This window comes from Staurois parvus, unplaced genomic scaffold (assembly GCF_062004578.1).
Source record: "Staurois parvus isolate SC_StPar_1 unplaced genomic scaffold, SC_StPar_1.0 ptg003422l, whole genome shotgun sequence".
NCBI lineage: Eukaryota > Metazoa > Chordata > Amphibia > Anura > Ranidae > Staurois > Staurois parvus.
This window is the reverse complement of record NW_028321218.1, coordinates 56,538-79,209: the sequence shown is the minus strand read 5'-3', so window position 1 is coordinate 79,209 and position 22,672 is coordinate 56,538. Positions and strand designations below refer to the sequence as shown.

Sequence of the window (22,672 nt, the reverse complement as noted above, 5' to 3'; positions counted from 1 at the left end):
GGGTAATATGTCCCCTCTACTCCTCCTCTTCATATTACTATCCTCTGTTCTCAAAATCTCATCTCTTTACCCCTCTGCTCCACCCCAAATCTACATCTCCCCCTCACATCTACCATCTCCTTACTACTGCTCTCCTCACCTCCTGCTGATACTTCCCTCACCTGCTGACCCAAACACCAGGACAGGAAGGCATGTGCACCCATCTACATCCCGCTCCCATCTTACTTCCCTCACCCTCCTTCTCCTAACCTCTGGGGATATCTCCCCAAACCCTGGTCCTCCAGTATCTCACCCCCGTACCATGCACCCTTCTTCTCCTAACCTCTGGGGATATCTTCCCAAACCCTGGTCCTCCAGTATCTCACCCCCGTACCATGCACCCTTCTTCTCCTAACCTCTGGGGATATCTCCCCAAACCCTGGTCCTCCAGTATCTCACCCCCGTACCATGCACCCTTCTTCTCCTAACCTCTGGGGATATCTTCCCAAACCCTGTTCCTCCAGTATCTCACCCCCGTACCATGCACCCTTCTTCTAACCTCTGGGGATATCTCCCCAAACCCTGGTCCTCCAGTATCTCACCCTCACACCAGGCACCTCCTTCGCCTAACTTCTATGGATATCTCCCCAAACCCTGGTCCTCCAGTATCTCACCTCCACACCAGGCACCCTCCTTCTCCTAACCTCTGTGGATATCTCCTCAAACCCTGGTCCTCCAGTATCTCACCCCCACACCAGACACCCTCCTCCTAACCTCTGGGGATATCTCCCCAATCCCTGGTCTTCCAGTATCTCACCCCCACACCAGGCACCCACCTCCTAACCTCTGGGGATATCTCCCCAAACCCTGGTCTTCCAGTATCTCACCCCCACACCAGGCACCCTCCTCGTAACCTCTGTGGATATCTCCCCAAACCCTGGTCCTCCAGTATCTCACCCCCACATCAGGCACCCTCCTCCTAACCTCTGGATATCTCCCCAAACCCTGGTCTTCCAGTATCTCAACCCCACACCAAGTATCCTCCTCCTAACCTCTGGGGATATCTCCCCATACCCTGGTCCTCCAGTGTCTCACCCCCACACCAGGCACCCTCCTTCTCCTAACCTCTGGGGATATCTCCCCATACCCTGGTCCTCCAGTGTCTCACCCCCACACCAGGCACCCTCCTTCTCCTAACCTTTGGGGATATCTCTCTAAACCCTGGTCCTCCAGTGTCTCACCCCCACACCAGGAACCCTCCTCCTAACCTCTGGGGATATCTCCCCAAACCCTGGTCCTCCAGTATCTCACCCCCACACCAGACACCCTCCTCCTAACCTCTGGGGATATCTCCCCAAACCCTGGTCCTCCAGTATCTCACCCCCACACCAGGCACCCTCTTTCGTCCAGGAATAGCCGCAATCCGCTCAATTTAATATCAGTCCCCATGCTCCCAAAAACCGCGCTCCCTTTTTCATGTGAGCTCTGGAATGCCCGCTCTGTCTATAATAAGCTCACCTCTGTCCATGACCTTTTTGTCTCCGGCTCCCTTAACCTACTAGCAATTAGATAAACCTGGCTCCAAGCAGCAGATTCTGCTTCCCCCGCAGCACTTTCCTATGGAGGCCTCCTCTGGACCCACTCACCCAGGCCCAGTGGTCAGAAAGGTGGTGGGGTTGGTTTGCTTCTTTCCCCACTCAGCACCTTTCAAGTCCTCCATAACCCTCCATCTCTATCCTTCTCTTCTTTCCAGACTCACTGCATCCGGCTGTTTTCTCCTATTTCTCTGAGGATTGCAGTGATCTATCGGAATCCTGGACCCGTGTCCCGCTTTCTTGATGATTTCTCCGCCTGGCTACCCTACTTTCTCTCCTCTGAACTACCCGCTATCATTCTCAGAGATTTTACCATCCCCATTAATGTCAACAACCCGGCTACATCCCAACTCTTCAACATAACCTCATCTTTTGTCCTAACACAATGGACACCGTCCTCCACTCACTCTGATGGACGCCGTCCTCCACTCACTCTGATGGACGCCGTCCTCCGCTCACTCTGATGGACGCCGTCCTCCACTCACTCTGATGGACGCCGTCCTCCACTCACTCTGATGGATGCCGTCCTCCACTCACTCTGATGGATGCCGTCCTCCACTCACTCTGATGGAAGCCGTCCTCCACTCACTCTGATGGACGCCGTCCTCCACTCACTCTGATGGAAGCCGTCCTCCACTCACTGTGATGGGAATACATTAGACCTTGTTTTCTCCCATCTTTGCACTCCCTACAACCTCACAAACACCCCCTTTCCTCTCTCTGATCACAATCTCATCACCTTCACAGTCTCCTCGTCTTCAAACACCTATCCCTCCAAGCAGCCAACAATTACCCGCAGAAACCTTCACAACTTGAACCCGGCTCCTTTCCACTCTGCAACTGACCAACTCTATGACAGAATCTCTCCCCTGTCCTGCCCTGACCTGACCACTGCTGTCTACAACAGTTCACTGTCATCCACACTGGACTCACTTGCTCCTCTAACAACACGAAGCATCAGGCCCCGACCATTACATCCGTGGCAGACTGACCACACCAGACATCTTAGGAGACATAGTCGTGCGCTGGAGCGATTGTGGCGTAAAACCAAATCCCAGCAAGCATTCACCCGATATAAATCTGCTTTCTTAACATACAATTCCTCCCTCCATGCTGCCAAAGAAGCCAACGTTGTCCCTTTCATCAATAACTTGTCATCCAGTCCTCGTCTCTTCTCTACTTTTAACTCTCTACTTTCTCATCCTCCACCTCCACCCAGCACCTCACTCACTGCTTAGAAGATTGCAAATCATTTCAAAAACAAGATTGACGCAATTAGTAGGGACATCTTTACTGCACAGACATCCATCCCACTTAGCATACCTTATACTGAACCTCCCTCAACACTTTCCTCTTTTGACCTTCTACTACCGAAGAGGTCACTAAGGTTTTCTCCGAAGCCCATCTCACTACCTGCCCCCTGGATCCTGTCCCCTCACAACTACTACGGTCACCCTCTTCTTCCATCCTACGCTCCCTCACTCACATCTTCAATCTTTCCCTCTCTACTGGTGCCTTCCCCTCCCCTCTAAAGCATGCGCACATCACTCCCATACTTAACAAGCCCTCCCTGGACCCCACCAACCTGAACAACTTAACACCCATCTCCCTGCTGCCATTTACCTCTAAACTCCTAGAACGCTTAGTCTACAATTGCCTGAGCTCCTCCCTCACCGACAACAACCTTCTTCACCCTTTACAGTCTGGCTTTCGCTCACTACACTCCACTGACACCGCCCTACTAAACCTCACTAATGAACTACTAACTGCTAAAACCAATGGCCACTACTCCATACTCCTCCCAACCAATGGCCACTACTCCGTACTCATCCCAACCAATGGCCACTACTCCGTACTCATCCCAACCAATGGCCACTACTCCGTACTCATCCCAACCAATGGCCACTACTCCGTACTCATCCCAACCAATGGCCACTACTCCGTACTCATCCCAACCAATGGCCACTACTCCGTACTCATCCAAACCAATGGTCACTACTCCGTACTCATCCCAACCAATGGCCACTACTCCGTACTCATCCCAACCAATGGCCACTACTCCGTACTCATCCCAACCAATGGCCACTACTCCATACTCATCCCAACCAATGGCCACTATTCTGTACTCATCCCAACCAATGGCCACTACTCCGTACTCATCCCAACCAATGGCCACTGCTCCGTACTCATCCCAACCAATGGTCACTACTCCATACTCATCCAAACCAATGGTCACTACTTCGTACTCATCCCAACCAATGGCCACTACTCCATACTCATCCAAACCAGGGGCCACTACTCCGTACTCATCCCAACCAATGGCCACTACTCCATACTCATCCCAACCAGGGGCCACTACTCCATACTAATCCCAACCAATCGCCACTACTCCATACTCACCCCAACCAATGGCCACTACTCCGTACTCATCCCAACCAATGGACACTACTCCATACTCATCCAAACCAATGGCCACTACTCCGTACTCATCCAAACCAATGACCACTACTCCGTACTCATCCAAACCCCTCTTCAGTCTATCATGAATGCTGCTGTCAGACTCATCCACCTTACTAACTGTTCCATATCTGCCACCCCTCTCTGCCAATCCCTCCACTGGCCTCCACTCAGTGTCCTCCACCCCTCTCTGCCAATCCCTCCACTGGCCTCCACTCAGTGTCCTCCACCCCTCTCTGCCAATCCCTCCACCGGCCTCCATTCAGTGTCCTCCACCCCTCTCTGCCAATCCCTCCACTGGCCTCCAATCAGTGTCCTCCACCCCTCTCTGCTAATCCCTCCACTGACCTCCACCCCTCTCTGCCAATCCCTCCACTGGTCTCCATTCAGTGTCCTCCACCCTTCTCTGCCAATCCCTCCACTGGCTTCCCATCGCCCAATGGATACAATTCAAAACATTAACAATAACATATAAAGCCATTTATAACTCCGCCCCAAATTACATCACCAATCTTGTCTCCAAATATCACCCAAACCGTCCTCTCTGCTCCTCCCACGACCTCCTGCTCTGCAGCACCCTTGTCTCCTCCTCCCATGCTTGTCTCCAGGACTTCTCCAGAGCTTCCCCCATCCTCTGGAACTCTCTACCCCAATCTATCAGACTATCGCCTACTCTGCTCACTTTTAGGCGATCTCTGAAAACCGATCTCTTCAGGGAAGCCTATCTTGCCCTCAGCTAATAATGGAATCTTCTACTCCTCCTACCAGTCCATCCCCCACAGTCACTACCTTTTGTACCACTAGCCCCTCCCTCCTAGATTGTAAGCTCCCAGGATCAGGGCCCTCCTATCCCTCTTGTATTGAACTGTATTGTTGCTGTATTGTCTCCCGTTATATTGTAAAGTGCTGAGCACACTGTTGGTGCCATAAATCCTGTATAATAATAATTACCCAATGTCAGTATACGGTATATACAGTGTCAGTATACGGTATATACACAGTGTCAGTATACGGTATATACACAATGTCAGTATACGGTATATACACAGTGTCGGTATACGGTATATACACAGTGTCAGTATACGGTATATACACAGTGTCAGTATACGGTATATACACAGTGTCAGTATACGGTATATACACAATGTCAGTATACGGTATATACACAGTGTCAGTATACGGTATATACACAATGTCAGTATACAGTATATACACAGTGTCAGTATACGGTATATACACAATGTCAGTATACGGTATATACACAATGTCAGTATACGGTATATACACAATGTCAGTATACGGTATATACACAGTGTCAGTATACGGTATATACACAATGTCAGTATACGGTATATACACAATGTCAGTATACGGTATATACACAGTGTCAGTATACGGTATATACACAATGTCAGTATATACAGTGTCAGTATACGGTATATACACAGTGTCAGTATATACAGTGTCAGTATACGGTATATACACAGTGTCAGTATACGGTATATACACAGTGTCAGTATACGGTATATACACAGTGTCAGTATACGGTATATACACAGTGTCAGTATACGGTATATACACAATGTCAGTATACGGTATATACACAGTGTCAGTATACGGTATATACACAATGTCAGTATACGGTATATACACAGTGTCAGTATACGGTATATACACAGTGTCAGTATACGGTATATACACAGTGTCAGTATACGGTATATACACAATGTCAGTATACGGTATATACACAGTGTCAGTATACGGTATATACACAGTGTCAGTATACGGTATATACACAATGTCAGTATACGGTATATACACAATGTCAGTATACGGTATATACACAGTGTCGGTATACGGTATATACACAGTGTCAGTATACGGTATATACACAATGTCAGTATACGGTATATACACAGTGTCAGTATACGGTATATACACAGTGTCAGTATACGGTATATACACAGTGTCAGTATACGGTATATACACAGTGTCAGTATACGGTATATACACAGTGTCAGTATACGGTATATACACAGTGTCAGTATACGGTATATACACAATGTCAGTATACGGTATATACACAGTGTCAGTATACGGTATATACACAGTGTCAGTATACGGTATATACACAATGTCAGTATACGGTATATACACAATGTCAGTATACGGTATATACACAGTGTCAGTATACGGTATATACACAGTGTCAGTATACGGTATATACACAATGTCAGTATACGGTATATACACAGTGTCAGTATACGGTATATACACAGTGTCAGTATATACAGTGTCAGTATGTGGGTGTGTTTCCTCTCTCTGTCCTGTAGGTGGCGTGCTCAGTCTGCTCTCCGGTGGGGGGGGGGTCATCATCCTCTCCGGAAGTGAAATGTCCCTGAAATGAAAGTAACTTCTCTCCTGATACGGAACCCTCAGCCATGTTCTTTTAGGAACACGAATTCCAGAGACGATGGAACCCCCAAATATTCCCCACATATTGCTGATACTTCTTATTCCAGCAGGTAAGTCTCCTTGTACTGCGCTGTGTGGGGGTGCTATCAGTGTAGGGGGGCAGGGAGGGGGTGCTATCAGTGTAGAGGGGCAGGGAGGGGGGGGGGGGGGTGCTATCAGTGTAGGGGGGGGGGTGATTATTATTGTAGAGGGGCAGGGAGGGGGGGGTGATTATTATTGTAGAGGGGCGGGGAGGTGGGGGTGATTATTATTGTAGAGGGGCAGGGAGGGGGGGGTGATTATTATTGTAGAGGGGCGGGGAGGGGGGGGTGATTATTATTGTAGAGGGGCGGGGAGGTGGGGGTGATTATTATTGTAGAGGGGCGGGGAGGTGGGGGGGGGATTATTATTGTAGAGGGACGGGGAGGTGGGGGTGATTATTATTGTAGAGGGGCGGGGAGGTGGGGGTGATTATTATTGTAGAGGGGCGGGGAGGTGGGGGGTGATTATTATTGTAGAGGGGCGGGGAGGTGGGGGGTGATTATTATTGTAGAGGGGCGGGGAGGCGGGGGGGTGATTATTATTGTAGAGGGGCGGGGAGGTGGGGGTGATTATTATTGTAGAGGGGCGGGGAGGGGGGAGGGTGATTATTATTGTAGAGGGGCGGGGAGGTGGGGGGTGATTATTATTGTAGAGGGGCGGGGAGGTGGGGGGGTGATTATTATTGTAGAGGGGCGGGGAGGGGGGAGGGTGATTATTATTGTAGAGGGGCGGGGAGGTGGGGGGTGATTATTATTGTAGAGGGGCGGGGAGGTGGGGGGGATTATTATTGTAGAGGGGCGGGGAGGTGGGGGGTGATTATTATTGTAGAGGGGCGGGGAGGTGGGGGGTGATTATTATTGTAGGGGGGCGGGGAGGTGGGGGTGATTATTGTAGAGGGGCGGGGAGGTGGGGGTGATTATTATTGTAGAGGGGCGGGGAGGTGGGGGGGGATTATTTATGTAGAGGGGCGGGGAGGTGGGGGTGATTATTGTAGAGGGGCGGTGAGGTGGGGAGGTGATTATTATTGTAGAGGGGCGGGGAGGTGGGGGGGGATTATTATTGTAGAGGGGCGGGGAGGTGGGGGTGATTATTGTAGAGGGGCGGGGAGGTGGGGGGGGATTATTATTGTAGAGGGGCGGTGAGGTGGGGGGGATTATTATTGTAGAGGGGCGGGGAGGTGGGGGGATTATTATTGTAGAGGGGCGGGGAGGTGGGGGTGATTATTATTGTAGAGGGGGGGGAGGTGGGGGGATTATTATTGTAGAGGGGCGGGGAGGTGGGGGGGATTATTATTGTAGAGGGACGGGGAGGTGGGGGGGGATTATTATTGTAGAGGGGCGGGGAGGTGGGGGGATTATTATTGTAGAGGGGCGGGGAGGTGGGGGTGATTATTTATGTAGAGAGGTGGGGGGGGTGATTGGTAAACAGGAAGAGCCGGGAATTATTTCAGGGAAATGTCTGTGTTGGAGTCTTCGGGACATAAAATCTGATCTCCGTGTGTATGATGTCATCACATCCATTGCAGGCCTGATCCCAACCCCCCTCCCGGATTGTTATACTGAGGGGGGGGGGAATGCGGTATACATGATGAGGTCACTGACCCCCCAACACGACCAATGTACCCCTCTGCTCCTGACCCCCCAACACGACCAATGTACCCCTCTGCTCCTGACCCCCCAACACGACCAATGTACCCCTCTGCTCCTGACCCCCCAACACGACCAATGTACCCCGCTGCTCCTGACCCCCCAACACGACCAATGTACCCCTCTGCTCCTGACCCCCCAACACGACCAATGTACCCCTCTGCTCCTGACCCCCCAACACGACCAATGTACCCCTCTGCTCCTGACCCCCCAACACGACCAATGTACCCCTCTGCTCCTGACCCCCCAACACGACCAATGTACCCCTCTGCTCCTGACCCCCCAACACGACCAATGTACCCCTCTGCTCCTGACCCCCCAACACGACCAATGTACCCCGCTGCTCCTGACCCCCCAACACAACCAATGTACCCCGCTGCTCCTGACCCCCCAACACGACCAATGTACCCCTCTGCTCCTGACCCCCCAACACGACCAATGTATCCCGCTTCTCCTGACCCCCCAACACGACCAATGTACCCCTCTGCTCCTGACCCCCCAACACGACCAATGTACCCCGCTGCTCCTGACCCCCCAACACGACCAATGTACCCCGCTGCTCCTGACCCCCCAACACAACCAATGTACCCCTCTGCTCCCGAGCCCCCAACAAAACCATTTACCCCGCTGCTCCTGACCCCCCAACACAAGCAATTTACCGCTCATCAAAAGTCCTTCAACTTATATTATCAATGCAGTGAAGGAAATGTGTATTCACTCCCCGGCTGATGCTGAATGTTCGCCCCTCACACAGAAACGATCGGTCTAACAATGGAATGTTCGCCCCTCACACAGAAATGATCGGTCTAACAATGGAATGTTCGCCCCTCACACAGAAATGATCGGTCTAACAATGGAATGTTCGCCCCTCACACAGAAATGATCGGTCTAACAATGGAATGTTCGCCCCTCACACAGAAATGATCGGTCTAACAATGGAATGTTCCCCCTCACACAGAAACGATCGGTCTAACAATGGAATGTTCGCCCCTCACACAGAAATGATCGGTCTAACAATGGAATGTTCGCCCCTCACACAGAAATGATCGGTCTAACAATGGAATGTTCGCCCCTCACACAGAAATGATCGGTCTAACAATGGAATGTTCGCCCCTCACACAGAAACGATCGGTCTAACAATGGAATGTTCGCCCCTCACACAGAAATGATCGGTCTAACAATAAAATGTTCACCCCTCACACAGAAATGATCGGTCTAACAATGGAATGTTCAGTGTAACACTGAGAGACAGAATACAACAACAAATTCAGCAGAAATGCGTCTAACAAATGATGACGGATCTGCATGTTCATGAGGGAAAGAAGGATTTGATCCCCTTCACAAAACATGACTTAGTACTTGGTGGCCAACCCCTTGTTGGCCATCACAGAGGTCAGACGTTTCCTGGAGTTGGCCGCCAGGTTCGCACACATCTCAGGAGGGATTTTGGCCCACTCCTCTTGGCAGATCCTCTCCAAGTCATTAAGGTTTGGTGGCTGACGTTTGGCAACTCGAACTTTCAGCTCCTCCACAGATTTTCCATCGGATGAAGGTCTGGAGACTGGCTAGGCCACTCCAGGACCTTAATGTGCTTCTTCTTGAGCCGCTCCTTTGTTGCCTTGGCCGTGTGTTTTGGGTCATTGTCATGCTGGAACACCCATCCACCACCCATTTTCAATGCCCTGGCTGAGGGAAGAAGGTTCTCACCCAAGATTTGAGGGTACATTGCCCCGTCCATCGTCCCTTTGATGTGGTGCAGTTGTCCTGTCCCCGTATCAGAAAAACCCCCCCAAAGCAGAATGTTTCCACCACCATGTTTCACAGTTGGGATGGTGTTCTTGGGGTCATAGGCAGCATTCCTCCTCCTCCAAACACGGCGAGTTGAGTTGATGCCAAAGAGCTGGATTTTGGTCTCCTCTGACCACAACACTTCCCACCAGTCCTCCTCGGCATCATTCAGATGTTCAGTGGCAGACTTCAGACGGGCCTGGACATGGGCTTTCTTGAGCAGAGGGACCGTGCGGGCACTGCAGGATTTCAGTCCTTGTCGGCGTAGTGTGTTACCAATTGTTTTCTTGGTGACTGTGGTCCCAGCTGCCTGGAGATCATTGACAAGATCCTCACGTGTCGTTCTGGGATGATTCCTCACTGTTCTCATGATCATTGACACTCCACGAGGTGAGATCTTGCATGGTGCACCAGACCTAGGGAGACTGACACGTGTTTTGTGTTTCTTCCATTTGTGAATGATTGCACCAACTGTTGTCACCTTCTCACCAAGCTGCTTGGCCATAGTTTGGTAGCTCAGTCCAGCCTTGTGTAGGTCTACCATCTTGTCCCTGACATCCTTGGACAGCTCTTTGGTCTTTGCCATGGTGGAGAGTTTGGAATCTGATGGTTTGATGGCTCCTGTGGACAGGTGTCTGTTATACAGGTAACACAATGAGATTAGCAGCACTCCCTTTAAGAGACTGCTTCTAATCTCAGCTTGTTACCTGTATGAGAGACACCTGGGAGCCAGAAATCCTGCTGAATGATAGGGGATCAAATCCTTCTTTCCCTCATGAACATGCAGATCCGTCATCATTTGTAAGACGCATTTCTGCTGAATTTGTTGTTGTATTCTGTCTCTCAGTGTTACACCGAACATTCCATTGTTAGACCGATCATTTCTGTGTGAGGGGCGAACATTCCATTGTTAGACCGATCATTTCTGTGTGAGGGGCGAACATTCCATTGTTAGACCGATCATTTCTGTGTGAGGGGCGAACATTCACCATCAGCAGGGGGGGCAAATGCTTAGTTCCTTCACATTATATCTGGTAAGTTCTTTCCGAGATTTTCTCCACGGACCCCTAAATGCTCCATCCCTCAGTCTTCATGGTGATGTCATCCTCTTCCTCTTCTCCATGAAGATCGACGGACGGAACATTTAGGGGTCCTCCTGAGAAAATCACAGAAAGAACTTTAGAACCAGATATATGGATAATATAAGTTAAAGTACGTTTGATAAAATTGTGATGCTGAGCACCAGGGGGGAATTTCTTGGCTTCCTGAGGAGGACATGACATCTCTGCGACTGGGGACTGTGTGCCATGGGGAGGATGTGACATCTCAGCGTCTGGGGACTGCGCGCCATGGGGAGGATGTGACATCTCAGCGACTGGGGACTGCGCGCCATGGGGAGGATGTGACATCTCAGTGACTGGGGACTGCGCGCCATGGGGAGGATGTGACATCTCAGCGACTGGGGACTGCGCGCCATGGGGAGGATGTGACATCTCAGTGACTGGGGACTGCGTGCCATGGGGAGGACGTGACATCTCAGCGACTGGGGACTGCGTGCCATGGGGAGGATGTGACATCTCAGTGACTGGGGACTGCGTGCCATGGGGAGGACGTGACATCTCAGCGACTGAGGCTGTGTGCCATGGGGAGGACGTGACATCTCAGCGACTGGGGACTGCGTGCCATGGGGAGGATGTGACATTTCAGCGAATGGGGACTGCGCGCCATGGGGAGGACGTGACATCTCAGCGACTGTGCGCCATGGGGAGGACGTGACATCTCAGCGACTGGGGACTGCGTGCCATGGGGAGGACGTGACATCTCAGCGACTGAGGCTGTGTGCCATGGGGAGGACGTGACATCTCAGCGACTGGGGACTGCGTGCCATGGGGAGAACGTGACATCTCAGCGACTGGGGACTGCGCGCCGTGGGGAGGACGTGACATCTCAGCGACTGTGCGCCATGGGGAGGACGTGACATCTCAGCGACTGGGGACTGCGTGCCATGGGGAGGACGTGACATCTCAGCGACTGAGGCTGTGTGCCATGGGGAGGACGTGACATCTCAGCGACTGAGGCTGTGTGCCATGGGGAGGACGTGACATCTCAGCGACTGAGGCTGTGTGCCATGGGGAGGACGTGACATCTCAGCGACTGAGGCTGTGTGCCATGGGGATGACTTTATAGTTCACACATATCTTACAATTTCTGGGTTTACTCTGATGATGGAGTTCATCCAGTAATCAATATAACCGGTCACCCAACCCCTGACCTAATCCCCGATACTGACCCAACCCCTGACCTAATCCCCGATACTGACCCAACCCCTGACCTAATCCCCGATACTGACACAACCCCTGACCTAATCCCCGATACTGACCCAACCCCTGACCTAATCCCCGATACTACCCCAACCCCTGACCTAATCCCCGATACTACCCCAACCCCCGACCTAAACCCCGATACTATCCCAACCCCCGACCTAAACCCCGATACTATCCCAACCCCTGACCTAATCTCTGATGCTACCCCAACCCCTAACTTAATCCCGATATTAACGCAACCCCTTACCTAATCCCCGATAGTAACCCAACAGCTGACCTAATCCCCAATACTACCCCAACCCCCGACCTAATTCTAAATTTCTTTTGTGAAGTGGCTAATGAAGGGAGAGCTTACCCGCCTGTCAGGGCAGCACTAGTGGTAAGGAGAGGTTCCAGAGGAGTAGGGAAAGATCATGGCCTACATCTACACTTCTGCAAGCGCCCTCTTGGGTTGGACTGGCCACTCGGCACTCCATCTCTCTCGGCAGGTGCTACCTTCAGCTTGGGCCTATAACTGCTGACTCTCCCCTGCATTCCTGGACAGGCGTTGTCCCCAGCAGGCTGTTGTACTTGTTCTGCAGGTTCTTTGATATGTTGGTGTTTGCAGCCCGGGCCTCAGTGTCATTACTGCCACCACACCACACTGCACCTACCCTACAACTGGCTGGAAAAGTAAGGGAGAAAGGGTTCAAAGAGAGCACTTAGGACAATACTCATCCATCTGTGGAGGCCCTTAAGACCTGAGAGTATATGCATTCATGGGCCTGTGACCTCAGGTCCTGACATGTTGTTCGGACTCAGTAAGGGTTATTTTGTCCTCGGGGTCCACTGTGGTTGAGAAGGAAGCAATCACAAAAAATGCAGATTGGCAGAGAGATCTAGACCTAGAGATTGGAATCAGTTCTTATCATCCATAATTGCGTAGGCTTCACAGTGGGTAACTTGGCGGTCAAACTGGAGTTTAAAGGGAAAGCCCCACCGATACTTGATATGTTGTGATTGCAGGATCAGAAGCAATGGCTTCATGGCTCTTCTGTTGAGAATTTTGGATTGTGGAATGTCTGCACAGATTTGGTAAGTATGCCCTTGGAAAGATAAGTCCTGAGCATCCCGCGTGGCCTGAAGTACTTTCAGAAGAAATGGAATTGTAGAACCATGTCTCTGGGGGCCATTTGCTAGCCTGTGAGTAAGAGCTCGGTGAACGAGATCCAGCCATAGGCAGTTGACCAGAACATCAGGGACCAGTTTTTGCAGCAGAGCAAAGATCGAGCTGTGGAGGTGAGCTATGCTTTTCTGGAAGGCCTCAAATTCTGATGTTGCTGCAGTGGGATCTATTTTCTGCATCTTCGAGATCTCTCTGCAGTTCCTCAAGAACATTTTAATGGCCATCAAAAACAATTGTGGCACCGTCCATGTGATTTTCCAGAAGGACTGTGTGCTGGCCCATAGCCCAGATATCTTGTCTAAGATCAGAGGAGAGTTTCTTCACAGTGGTGGTAAGCTTGTCTTTCACAATTCACCTGATTTTCAAGCCAGGAGGTGTCTGGTTCTGGTGGGAGAAGGACAGAGGGAAACTGTTGCAGGCTGCCGAGAGAGCTATTAGAGTCCTCCATAGATTGGAGCACGTTTTCGTCCTTCGGAGGGCTCTGTGCTGTCATCTTGGCTGCAGTCCTGGGATGAGGTTTCAGGGTAGAAACCAGCTTTACTTTCGTTTTGCCTGGCTGCCCCATGTTACAAGGAGGATCTCACCACCTCGGAAACGCAGAGGAAGATTCGTGAATATTTACAGCTCAGGAGATTGCCATAAATGCCCCGGATGTGCAGAGCTGGGCTAGAGTGCAGCCATTCAGATCATCTGTGCGCATGCGCTCCCATTTGAAAACCTTTTCAGTACCATCATAGTAGCTTAATTATGTACAGTCTCGAGGACAGGAGAGAAAGGATGGACATGACTAGTTTTTACAAGCACCTGAAGGTAGTGGAGGTTTAGGAGGACAATCCATGAAGGTCAGCATGTTACATAGACTGTAGAAGCTGCAGGAGCACAGACTGTCTGTGATCTGATAGAGGTGGAACAATATTTCCTTCCTCCGTTTTTTTTGGTACAAATAACTTTATTTATTTATATTTTAGGGGCTTTGAGGGTCACAATGAGGACATCAGTTGTACCAGTACTCAGGGACAAGGATGTCACCATTTACTGCGATATATCTGGCCTAAATACCGGGAGAGCCATTGCTGTACTATGGAGAAGGACATCAGAGAACGGCACTGAACACGATGTGTATGAATACAATGAAGGAAAAGTGACTGTATTCAGATCAGGATGTACCATGGAGAAGATGGAGATCCTGAAAGGAAACGCAGAGCTGCACATCCCCCAGGTCCAGTTCTCCGATGAGGGGGATTACACCTGTACAGTGATAAATACTCCGGAGAAAGAGGAGGGTAGAGTTACCCTACAGGTGTCAGGTGAGTGACAATGACATTGCCCCTCCCTTCCCCCATACTGAGTTATATGGCTCTAGGGTTGATTTACTAAGAGAGCTGAGAGTGTTCTCTCAATAAACTGTAGCTGGGTTCACTTTGAATATCCAATCACACTCACCGGCCACTTTATTAGGTCCACCTTGCTAGTCTGGGTTGGACCCCCATTTGCCTTCAGAACTGCCTTCATTCTTCATGGAATAGATTCAACAAGGTGTTGGAAACATTCCTCAGAGACTTTGCTCCATATTGACCTGAGTTACTGTTGCCTTTCTGTCATCTCCAACCAGTCTGCCCATTCTCCTCTGACCTCAACAAGGCATTTTCCTCCACACAACTGCTGCTCACTGGATATTTCCTCTTTTTCGGACCATTCTCTGTAAACCCTAGAGATGGTTGTGCGGGAAAATCCCAGGAGATCAGCAGTTTTTGAAATACTCAGACCAGCCCGCCTGGCACCAACAACCACGTCACGTTCAAAGTCTTCTGCAAGATGTCTTCACCACGTCTAGATGCATAAATGCATTGAGTTGCTGCCGTGTGATTGGCTGATTAGCAATTTGTGTTACCAAGCCATTGAACAGGCGGACCTAATAAAGTGGCCATTGAGTGTATGTGCAGATAAAATAAATAATCTGGAATTTTCTTCTTATATCATTGGAACATTGAAGTGATCTTTCCTGAGAGAACTTTCTCTCCTTCTTTAGTAAATCAGCCCTTATGGGGAATTTCCCCCAGAGAAGTCCTCCTTCTAGTGGTGGATGTGAGAGACTAGAGGGAGCCCAATAACCACATCTACTGCCGAAAGGGGTCTCCTGTGCCTTCCATCTGATCCACCATTACAATGGATTCTTCTTGGTATTATCTGCACAGTCGGTGGATGTGTATTATTTGCAGATTAGAACACTAATGATTATTCTCTGTACAGTTCCTCCATCAGCTTACATGACACCAAACGATCTGACCATCGAGTCGGGGTCAGAGAAGACGGTGACGTGTGAAGTTCATACCTTTTACCCAAAAGATATTTCCATACGCTGGGGTCAGTATCGTAAGGGATCATCTGACTGTGAGCTCCTAGAGATCTGGACCTGTGTGAAGAATGTGCTTATTAATTCAGACGGGACGTACAATGTGACAAGTCTACTGACCCTGGACCCCAAGAAAGAGGATGATGGGAACACGTATTCCTGTATTATCAGCCACCGATCTCTGCGGACTGAACTGTCCTGGAATCTCACCCTCACAGTCACAGGTCAGTAATATCTCTTATTATTTTACATACCGTAGACTTCTGAAGAACTAACTCTACCCGTCTGTCACAAAGCAGGTGAGATGTTTGGTTGGGTGAAGTTCCCAGACTCCAAGCACCAAGATTTGCCACCAATTCCCCTCCAGGAAACATCAATTCACTCACACTGGTGGCACAACCACACCTCCCAACTTTTTGAGATGGGAACAAGGGACACCTACTAGAAAAAGTGTGTAGGCATAGGACACCCCCCACCACACCCCCTTAACCACTTTCCTACAGGGCGCTTATACCCCCTTCTTGCCCAGGCCGATTCTCAGCTTTCAGCGCTGTCACACTTTGAATGAGAATTGCGCGGTCATGCAACACTACCCATATGACATTTTTATCTTTTTTTCACACACACAGAGCTTTCTATTGGTGGTATGTACTTCCCGCTGGGGGTTTTATTTTTTCACTATAAACAAAAAAAGCAAAAAAAAAAAAGTTTTTCTTTGTTTCTATTATAAAATTTTGCAAACAGGTAATTTTTCTCCTTCACTGATCTGTGTTGATGAGGCTGCACTGATGGGCACTGATGAGGTGGCACAGATAGGCAGCACTGATAGGAGGCATTGATAGGCGGCACTGAGCTGGCACTGATGGGTGGCACTGAAGGGCACAGTTGGGTGGCGTTGCTGGGTGGCACTGCTGGGCACAGGTGGGTGGCACTGCTGGGTAGCATTGCCGGGCACTGCTGGGAACAGGTGGGTGGCACTGCTGGGTGGCATTGCCGGGCACTGCTGGGACCGGTTGGGTGGCATTGTTGGGTACTGCTGGGCACAGGTGGGTGGCACTGCTGGGCACAGGTGGGTGGCACTGCTGGGTGGCATTGCTGGGTACTGCTGGGTGGCATTGCTGGGCACAGGTGGGTGGCACTGCCTGGTGGCATTGCTGGGTGGCACTGCTGGGCACAGGTGGGTGGCACAGCTGGGCACTGATGGGTACAGGTGGGTGGCACAGGTGGGCGGCACTGCTGGGCACTGATCAGCAGGCCCTCATCTCCTCTTCTGTCTGTAGACGTCCTGCAGCCTCTCACACATTTCCTCTCCTCATGGACAGAACATTCACTGACCCCTGATATCAAGTATTGGCCAGCTTCTCTTCCATAGTAGCAGCCAGTCACAGGCTTACATCTCTCCCTTCTGTCCTCAGACACTTCCTCACTTGCACAGGCAGGTAGGCAGCATTGGTGTCACTTCAGATGGTGTCAGCTCTCTCAACATCTTCAGGGACCTGCAGCTGATACAGAGCACCTTCAGACTCCTTCACAGTCCAGCAGGACCCAGTATGAGGTATCCTCATCACAGATCCAGGAAAGGGGAGTCCTCTCTGATACACTGAGCTGCCCAACATACATAGGAATTCACCTTACCCCCTTTTGGTCCACCTGCCAACACCAGTTTAGCCAAGAGAAGTACTGCCTTCCTTTCAGAAACTTCCACCAATCAGTGATGGACCACAGAAGGTTTTCGGACCTCCCTAGACCTATCCTGTCTGAACAAACCAGAAGTCTTCACCCCTTCCTCTCTCTTGTAATCTGTTTTATTCCCCCATCAACTTTATCTAAAGAAGAACTCTGACAACACCCCCTGCTATACGATAATGGGAACAAAGTGACAGGTCCTCATTATCAACATTTCAAGGGATCTGGGTAATTATGAGGTCCATCTTCTCCATCCTTTTCCCCAGGAATACCCTCTCTCTGGGGCATTGGAGTATCCCTAGAAATGTGGGAGGCATCACTCCATTACTGGAAGCATCTCCTGGATGCATGGGCTATGGTGCCGTCACTTCTCTGATCCTCTGATATTTCTGTGATCTGGAATTCATCCTCGTGTACCTGAGGGAACTTCTAGCTAAGGTCTGTCCTAATGTTCCTGACCAGATACACAGCATAGTCTATCTACTGAGAGTTGCCTCATCTGGGACATGGGGGAGCCGTTCTTCCCTCAGACACACCATACAATCGTCCTGTAGAGTGTCTGGCGAGGTTGGGTGGGTCTCAGTTCGGATACAATCAGACGGAAATAATTGAGGTTTTCATCCTTGGAAAAGTTTCTGCTTCCAGATCATGTTTTGTCCTTTTATATTACAGAGAAACAAGATAACATCGGAACCATTATCACCGCTGTGGTCGTGACAATTCTGTGCACATTATTTCTGGGACTTTTGGTTTTCCTCTACTTCAGATTTGTAAAGAAAGGTAAGGAATGTACGCAGTTACTTCACCATCCAGATTCTGGTTGCCGTGTTGTACTGTCTGTGCTGGGATTGTTCCAGGACATAAGAACTCAGCTGATTGTGTGTTGTAAGAGCCGTCAGTCATTCTGGACGTTCCATTTATACTGGTGACCTCGCTGGGCTTCCATAGTGACCATATGTCTCCGTCTGGTGGAATCCAGCTAACAAGACCATTACCTTTGTGGTGCCCAGAGCACCTCATACCCGACAGGTTCAGTATCAGAGACATCTTAATTATTTGCATTTCAGTTTCTGTGAATAGAATGTTCTGTACTGGGGGGGGGGCTTAGAATTTATTAAAGGGATTTCCCCCTTATGATGACTTTTTTGTTATTTATAAGTTTTCTGGTAACTTTTGATTAATTTTTAGTTTTATATGTTGTATCTGCCCCCTATGGCCTCCATCAGAGGAGATTCTATCCATTGTCCTGGGATCGGTCACATAGTAAATGTAATAATCCATTCGATGATTTCCTCTTCCAGATCCTCCCACTCTCTCTGAGATCACCGGAAACAACAAGCTGATTGACATGAACAGGACGACTCTGACTTGTCAGATTATGGACTTCAAACCCAACGACACAGAAATCCTTGTGTGTATGAGGAGATCTGAGGAGCAGGAGATGAAGACCATCTACACCTGGAGGTCTGGAGGTCACCCCGCTCAGGTCAGGGTAAGGAGAGATGATGGTGGAGAGGATGAAGATGTTATAGATATGGAGGAGGGGAAACAACTGATGAACGGCTCTCCAAGACATGAGGACAGACCTCTACAGCTGGAGATGGACCCTATTATCAGTAGGAAGAAGCTTGGATCATTCAACTGTCAGTGTTCTCTCCATATAACTCCCAGCTATGACCTGCATAATGGAGCGGAATTATCTGTCCAAGTAAAACACCCGGCACTGACATCTCTGACCTCGGTACGCAGGACACTCAACGTCATCGGAGGTGAGACTTTTCTCTTCTACATGAAATGGATTCTTTATGATGTTCTCACATTTCTGGTCATCACTTGCAGTGATCGACCTCCTAGGGGGCAGTAGTGGGCTTGATTGGGGTAGGAAGGATCTTATTATTTCGGGGATATTTCTAGCTTGTTGTGACCCTCCCAGTGAGAAGGGCCCCCTCCTTCCTAGTACTACATAGAAGAGAGGAGCATGGGGAGCACCAGGAACAACCATCTGAATCACGTGCACAGCTTCATGAAAACTGGAAGATGGTGTCCGGGTGAGCTGCTGAGAACACTTACATTTCAAATCCTGTTCTCACCTTTTTTCATCCTTTGGTCCCTCCCACTTCCTGTCTCCATACACCCCAGTGATGGCCCGTGGCATTTCTCAGGGTGGGATTCCTGACGGTGACAACAGTGGACCGTGTCTGTGTCATTTGTGCAGCCACTTCCTGTCTCCATACACCCCAGTGATGGCCCCGTGGCATTTCTCAGGGTGGGATTCCTGATGGTGACAACAGTGGACCGTGTCTGTGTCGTGTGTGGGAACAGCCACTTCCTGTCTCCATACACCCCAGTGATGGCATTTCTTGGGGCAGGATTTCTGACGGTGACAACAGTGGACCGTGTCTGTGTCGCGTGCATAAACAGCCGGCAGTGCAGGAGCGGGTTGCCGTTTATAAACGTCCTCCCGCATCCATTGCTTGTGGGCGCTCCCTGGGAGTGCGCAGCACCGCGATCCAGTTCCCACTCTGTCCTCCGGACACAGCTGAACACCGATCACTGTATGGGACCTCTGTGTGAGATCCCGATCATGTGATCACTGATTAGCCAATCAGTGATCACATGAACAGTGTGACGGGAGTGACTTTTGGGGTTGGGGGGACCTCTGTGTCAGCTCATGTTCCCCCCATTATGTTTAACCCACCCTGTGCCTGTTTAGGGGTACAGGGTGTGAATGTTGGAGTATTGTGTATTGGTGTGGGGGTTGTCCATTGTTCACTGGCACATGCTACCTCCCATTGTTCTATTGTGTCTTCCTGGCCAGCAAACTATTATGGGATGTACTGTTTGTGTATTGGTGTGGGGGTTGGTCAATGTCCTTTGCCACATGGCTGCATCCTATTGTTCTGTGTCTTGGTTGGATGGGGCTGGTTGATGATGTGTTTCCTGCAGCCCTCCCACTGATGGTGCGGGCTGATGTGTTTCCTGCAGCCCTCCCACTGATGGGGCGGGCTGATGAGGTGTTTCCTGCAGCCCTCCCACTGATGGGGTGGGCTGATGTGTTTCCTGCAGCCCTCCCACTGATGGGGCGGGCTGATGAGGTGTTTCCTGCAGCCCTCTCACTGATGGGGTGGGCTGATGATGTATTTCCTGCAGCCCTCCCACTGATGGGGCGGGCTGATGTGTTTCCTGCAGCCCTCCCACTGATGGGGCGGGCTGATGTGTTTCCTGCAGCCCTCCCACTGATGGGGCGGACTGGAAGGGGGGAAGTGTCCGGACTGGAAAGGGGGGGGGGAAGTGTCTGGACTGGAAGGGGGGGGTAACGGAACCGGACCCCGACTGCACTTGGGTATTTCCATTAAACTCCCAATTCCCCGTCCGAACACCGACCATGGACACCACCGCTGATCATACGAAACTAGATGACACCAGTCTTGAAGGAAACCAGGAAATAGACTACTTTATTGTAACACAGATACAAGATATATACATTCAAGGGAACAATCCCCCCTCTCTACACAGGGCGGGGCAATCCACACCCATTAACAAGAGACACACCAGCTGACAGTCCCATCAGGGGGAGGGCTGCTGGAGACACTGCCCTCCAAGCCAATACACAAACACATACATCCCATAATAGTTTGCTCCCAAGCAAGACACACAATAGAACAATGGGATACAACCACATGACACCAAACAATCCACAACCCCCCCCCCCAATATTAGGACAGATCACCCTGTACCCCTAACAGGCACAGGGGGACTTACACATAATAGGGATATGGGGAGCTGACACAGGGGTCTCCCCACCTCTCCAAAGGGGGCTGTGCTCCATGGGCCCCCCACCCAAAGTGAGCTGTGTTCCATGCGCCCCCCACCCAAAGTGAGCTGTGTTCCATGGACCCCCACACAAAGTGAGCTGTGTTCCATGCGCCCCCACCCAAAGTGAGCTGTGTTCCATGGGCCCCCACCCAAAGTGAGCTGTGTTCCATGGGCCCCCACCCAAAGTGAGCTGTGTTCCATGCGCCCCCACCCAAAGTGAGCTGTGTTCCATGCGCCCCCACCCAAAGTGAGCTGTGTTCCATGGGCCCCCACCCAAAGTGAGCTGTGTTCCATGCGCCCCCACCCAAAGTGAGCTGTGTTCCATGGACCCCCACACAAAGTGAGCTGTGTTCCATGGACCCCCACACAAAGTGAGCTGTGTTCCATGGACCCCCACACAAAGTGAGCCGTGTTCCATGGACCCCCCACCCAAAGTGAGCTGTGTTCCATGCGCCCCCCACCCAAAGTCACTCCCGTCACAATCTTCATGGCAGGATCACCAGGAATTGTTTTTGGAATGAAAGCTGCAGATATACAATTAGAATTGCCGGAAGGGTGTCACCACGACTAGGAGGCGTTAGTGGGCGGGGTTAGGGATCCTTTCTGCATTGAGGCTTTATGTATTTACTGAACAAATGTATCCATTCTCTTACTTAGTCCCTCCCAAGTTGTTGTCCATCATGTGCCCAGAACGTGTCATCCATGAGGAGCAGCTGACACTGAGCTGTCCAATCAATGGGTTCAAACCGCGAGCTTTGTCCATCACCTGGCTGAAGCGGAACAAGGACAACCAAGAGACCGATCTGGTGACATGGAATGCTGGGAGTGACACCACTCACACGGAGAGATATTCACACTTTCTAAAGAAACATGAACATGAAGATAACTCCTACAGCTTTATCAGTGCTCTGACCATGAAACCAACGGTGACAGAAGATGACGGAGCGACATATATCTGTAGAACCTTCCACCCTGCTACACATCACCAGGAGGAAACGGAGCAGATCCTCAATGTGACCGGTGAGTAATGACACAAGGATGGTGTTACCTTCCCCTCATTCCTGGGTGCAGGCTGGGGGGTTATTCAGTCCAAACCCCCCCCCCCAATCAGAGAGAAAACTGGGAGAGAAGTGTGGGGGGTGTGACAGTGATCGGTATGTACAGGAGAGGAGTGTGGAGGTATGACAGTGATCGGTATGTACAGGAGAGGAGTGTGGAGATATGACTGTGATCGGTATGTACAGGAGAGGAGTGTGGAGGTATGACAGTGATCGGTGTGTACAGGAGAGGAGTGTGGAGGGTATGACAGTGATCGGTATGTACAGGAGAGGAGTGTGGGGGGTATGACAGTGATCGGTATGTACAGG

General features: G+C 50.5%; 1 protein-coding gene across 1 annotated transcript in view; it reads left to right on the top strand.

Moving 5' to 3' along the window:
* Positions 1–6,399: 6,399 nt before the first annotated feature.
* The window catches only part of LOC149428192 (hemicentin-1-like), a 48,144-nt gene continuing 31,871 nt past the window's right edge, over positions 6,400–22,672 (top strand). The window contains exons 1-6 of the mRNA XM_089667616.1: positions 6,400–6,556; positions 14,419–14,757; positions 15,701–16,027; positions 18,162–18,269; positions 18,791–19,258; positions 21,963–22,325. Of these exons, the coding sequence (XP_089523742.1) occupies positions 6,505–6,556; positions 14,419–14,757; positions 15,701–16,027; positions 18,162–18,269; positions 18,791–19,258; positions 21,963–22,325 (1,657 nt within the window). The 5' untranslated portion in view covers positions 6,400–6,504. The remainder of the gene's footprint in view (positions 6,557–14,418; positions 14,758–15,700; positions 16,028–18,161; positions 18,270–18,790; positions 19,259–21,962; positions 22,326–22,672) is intronic.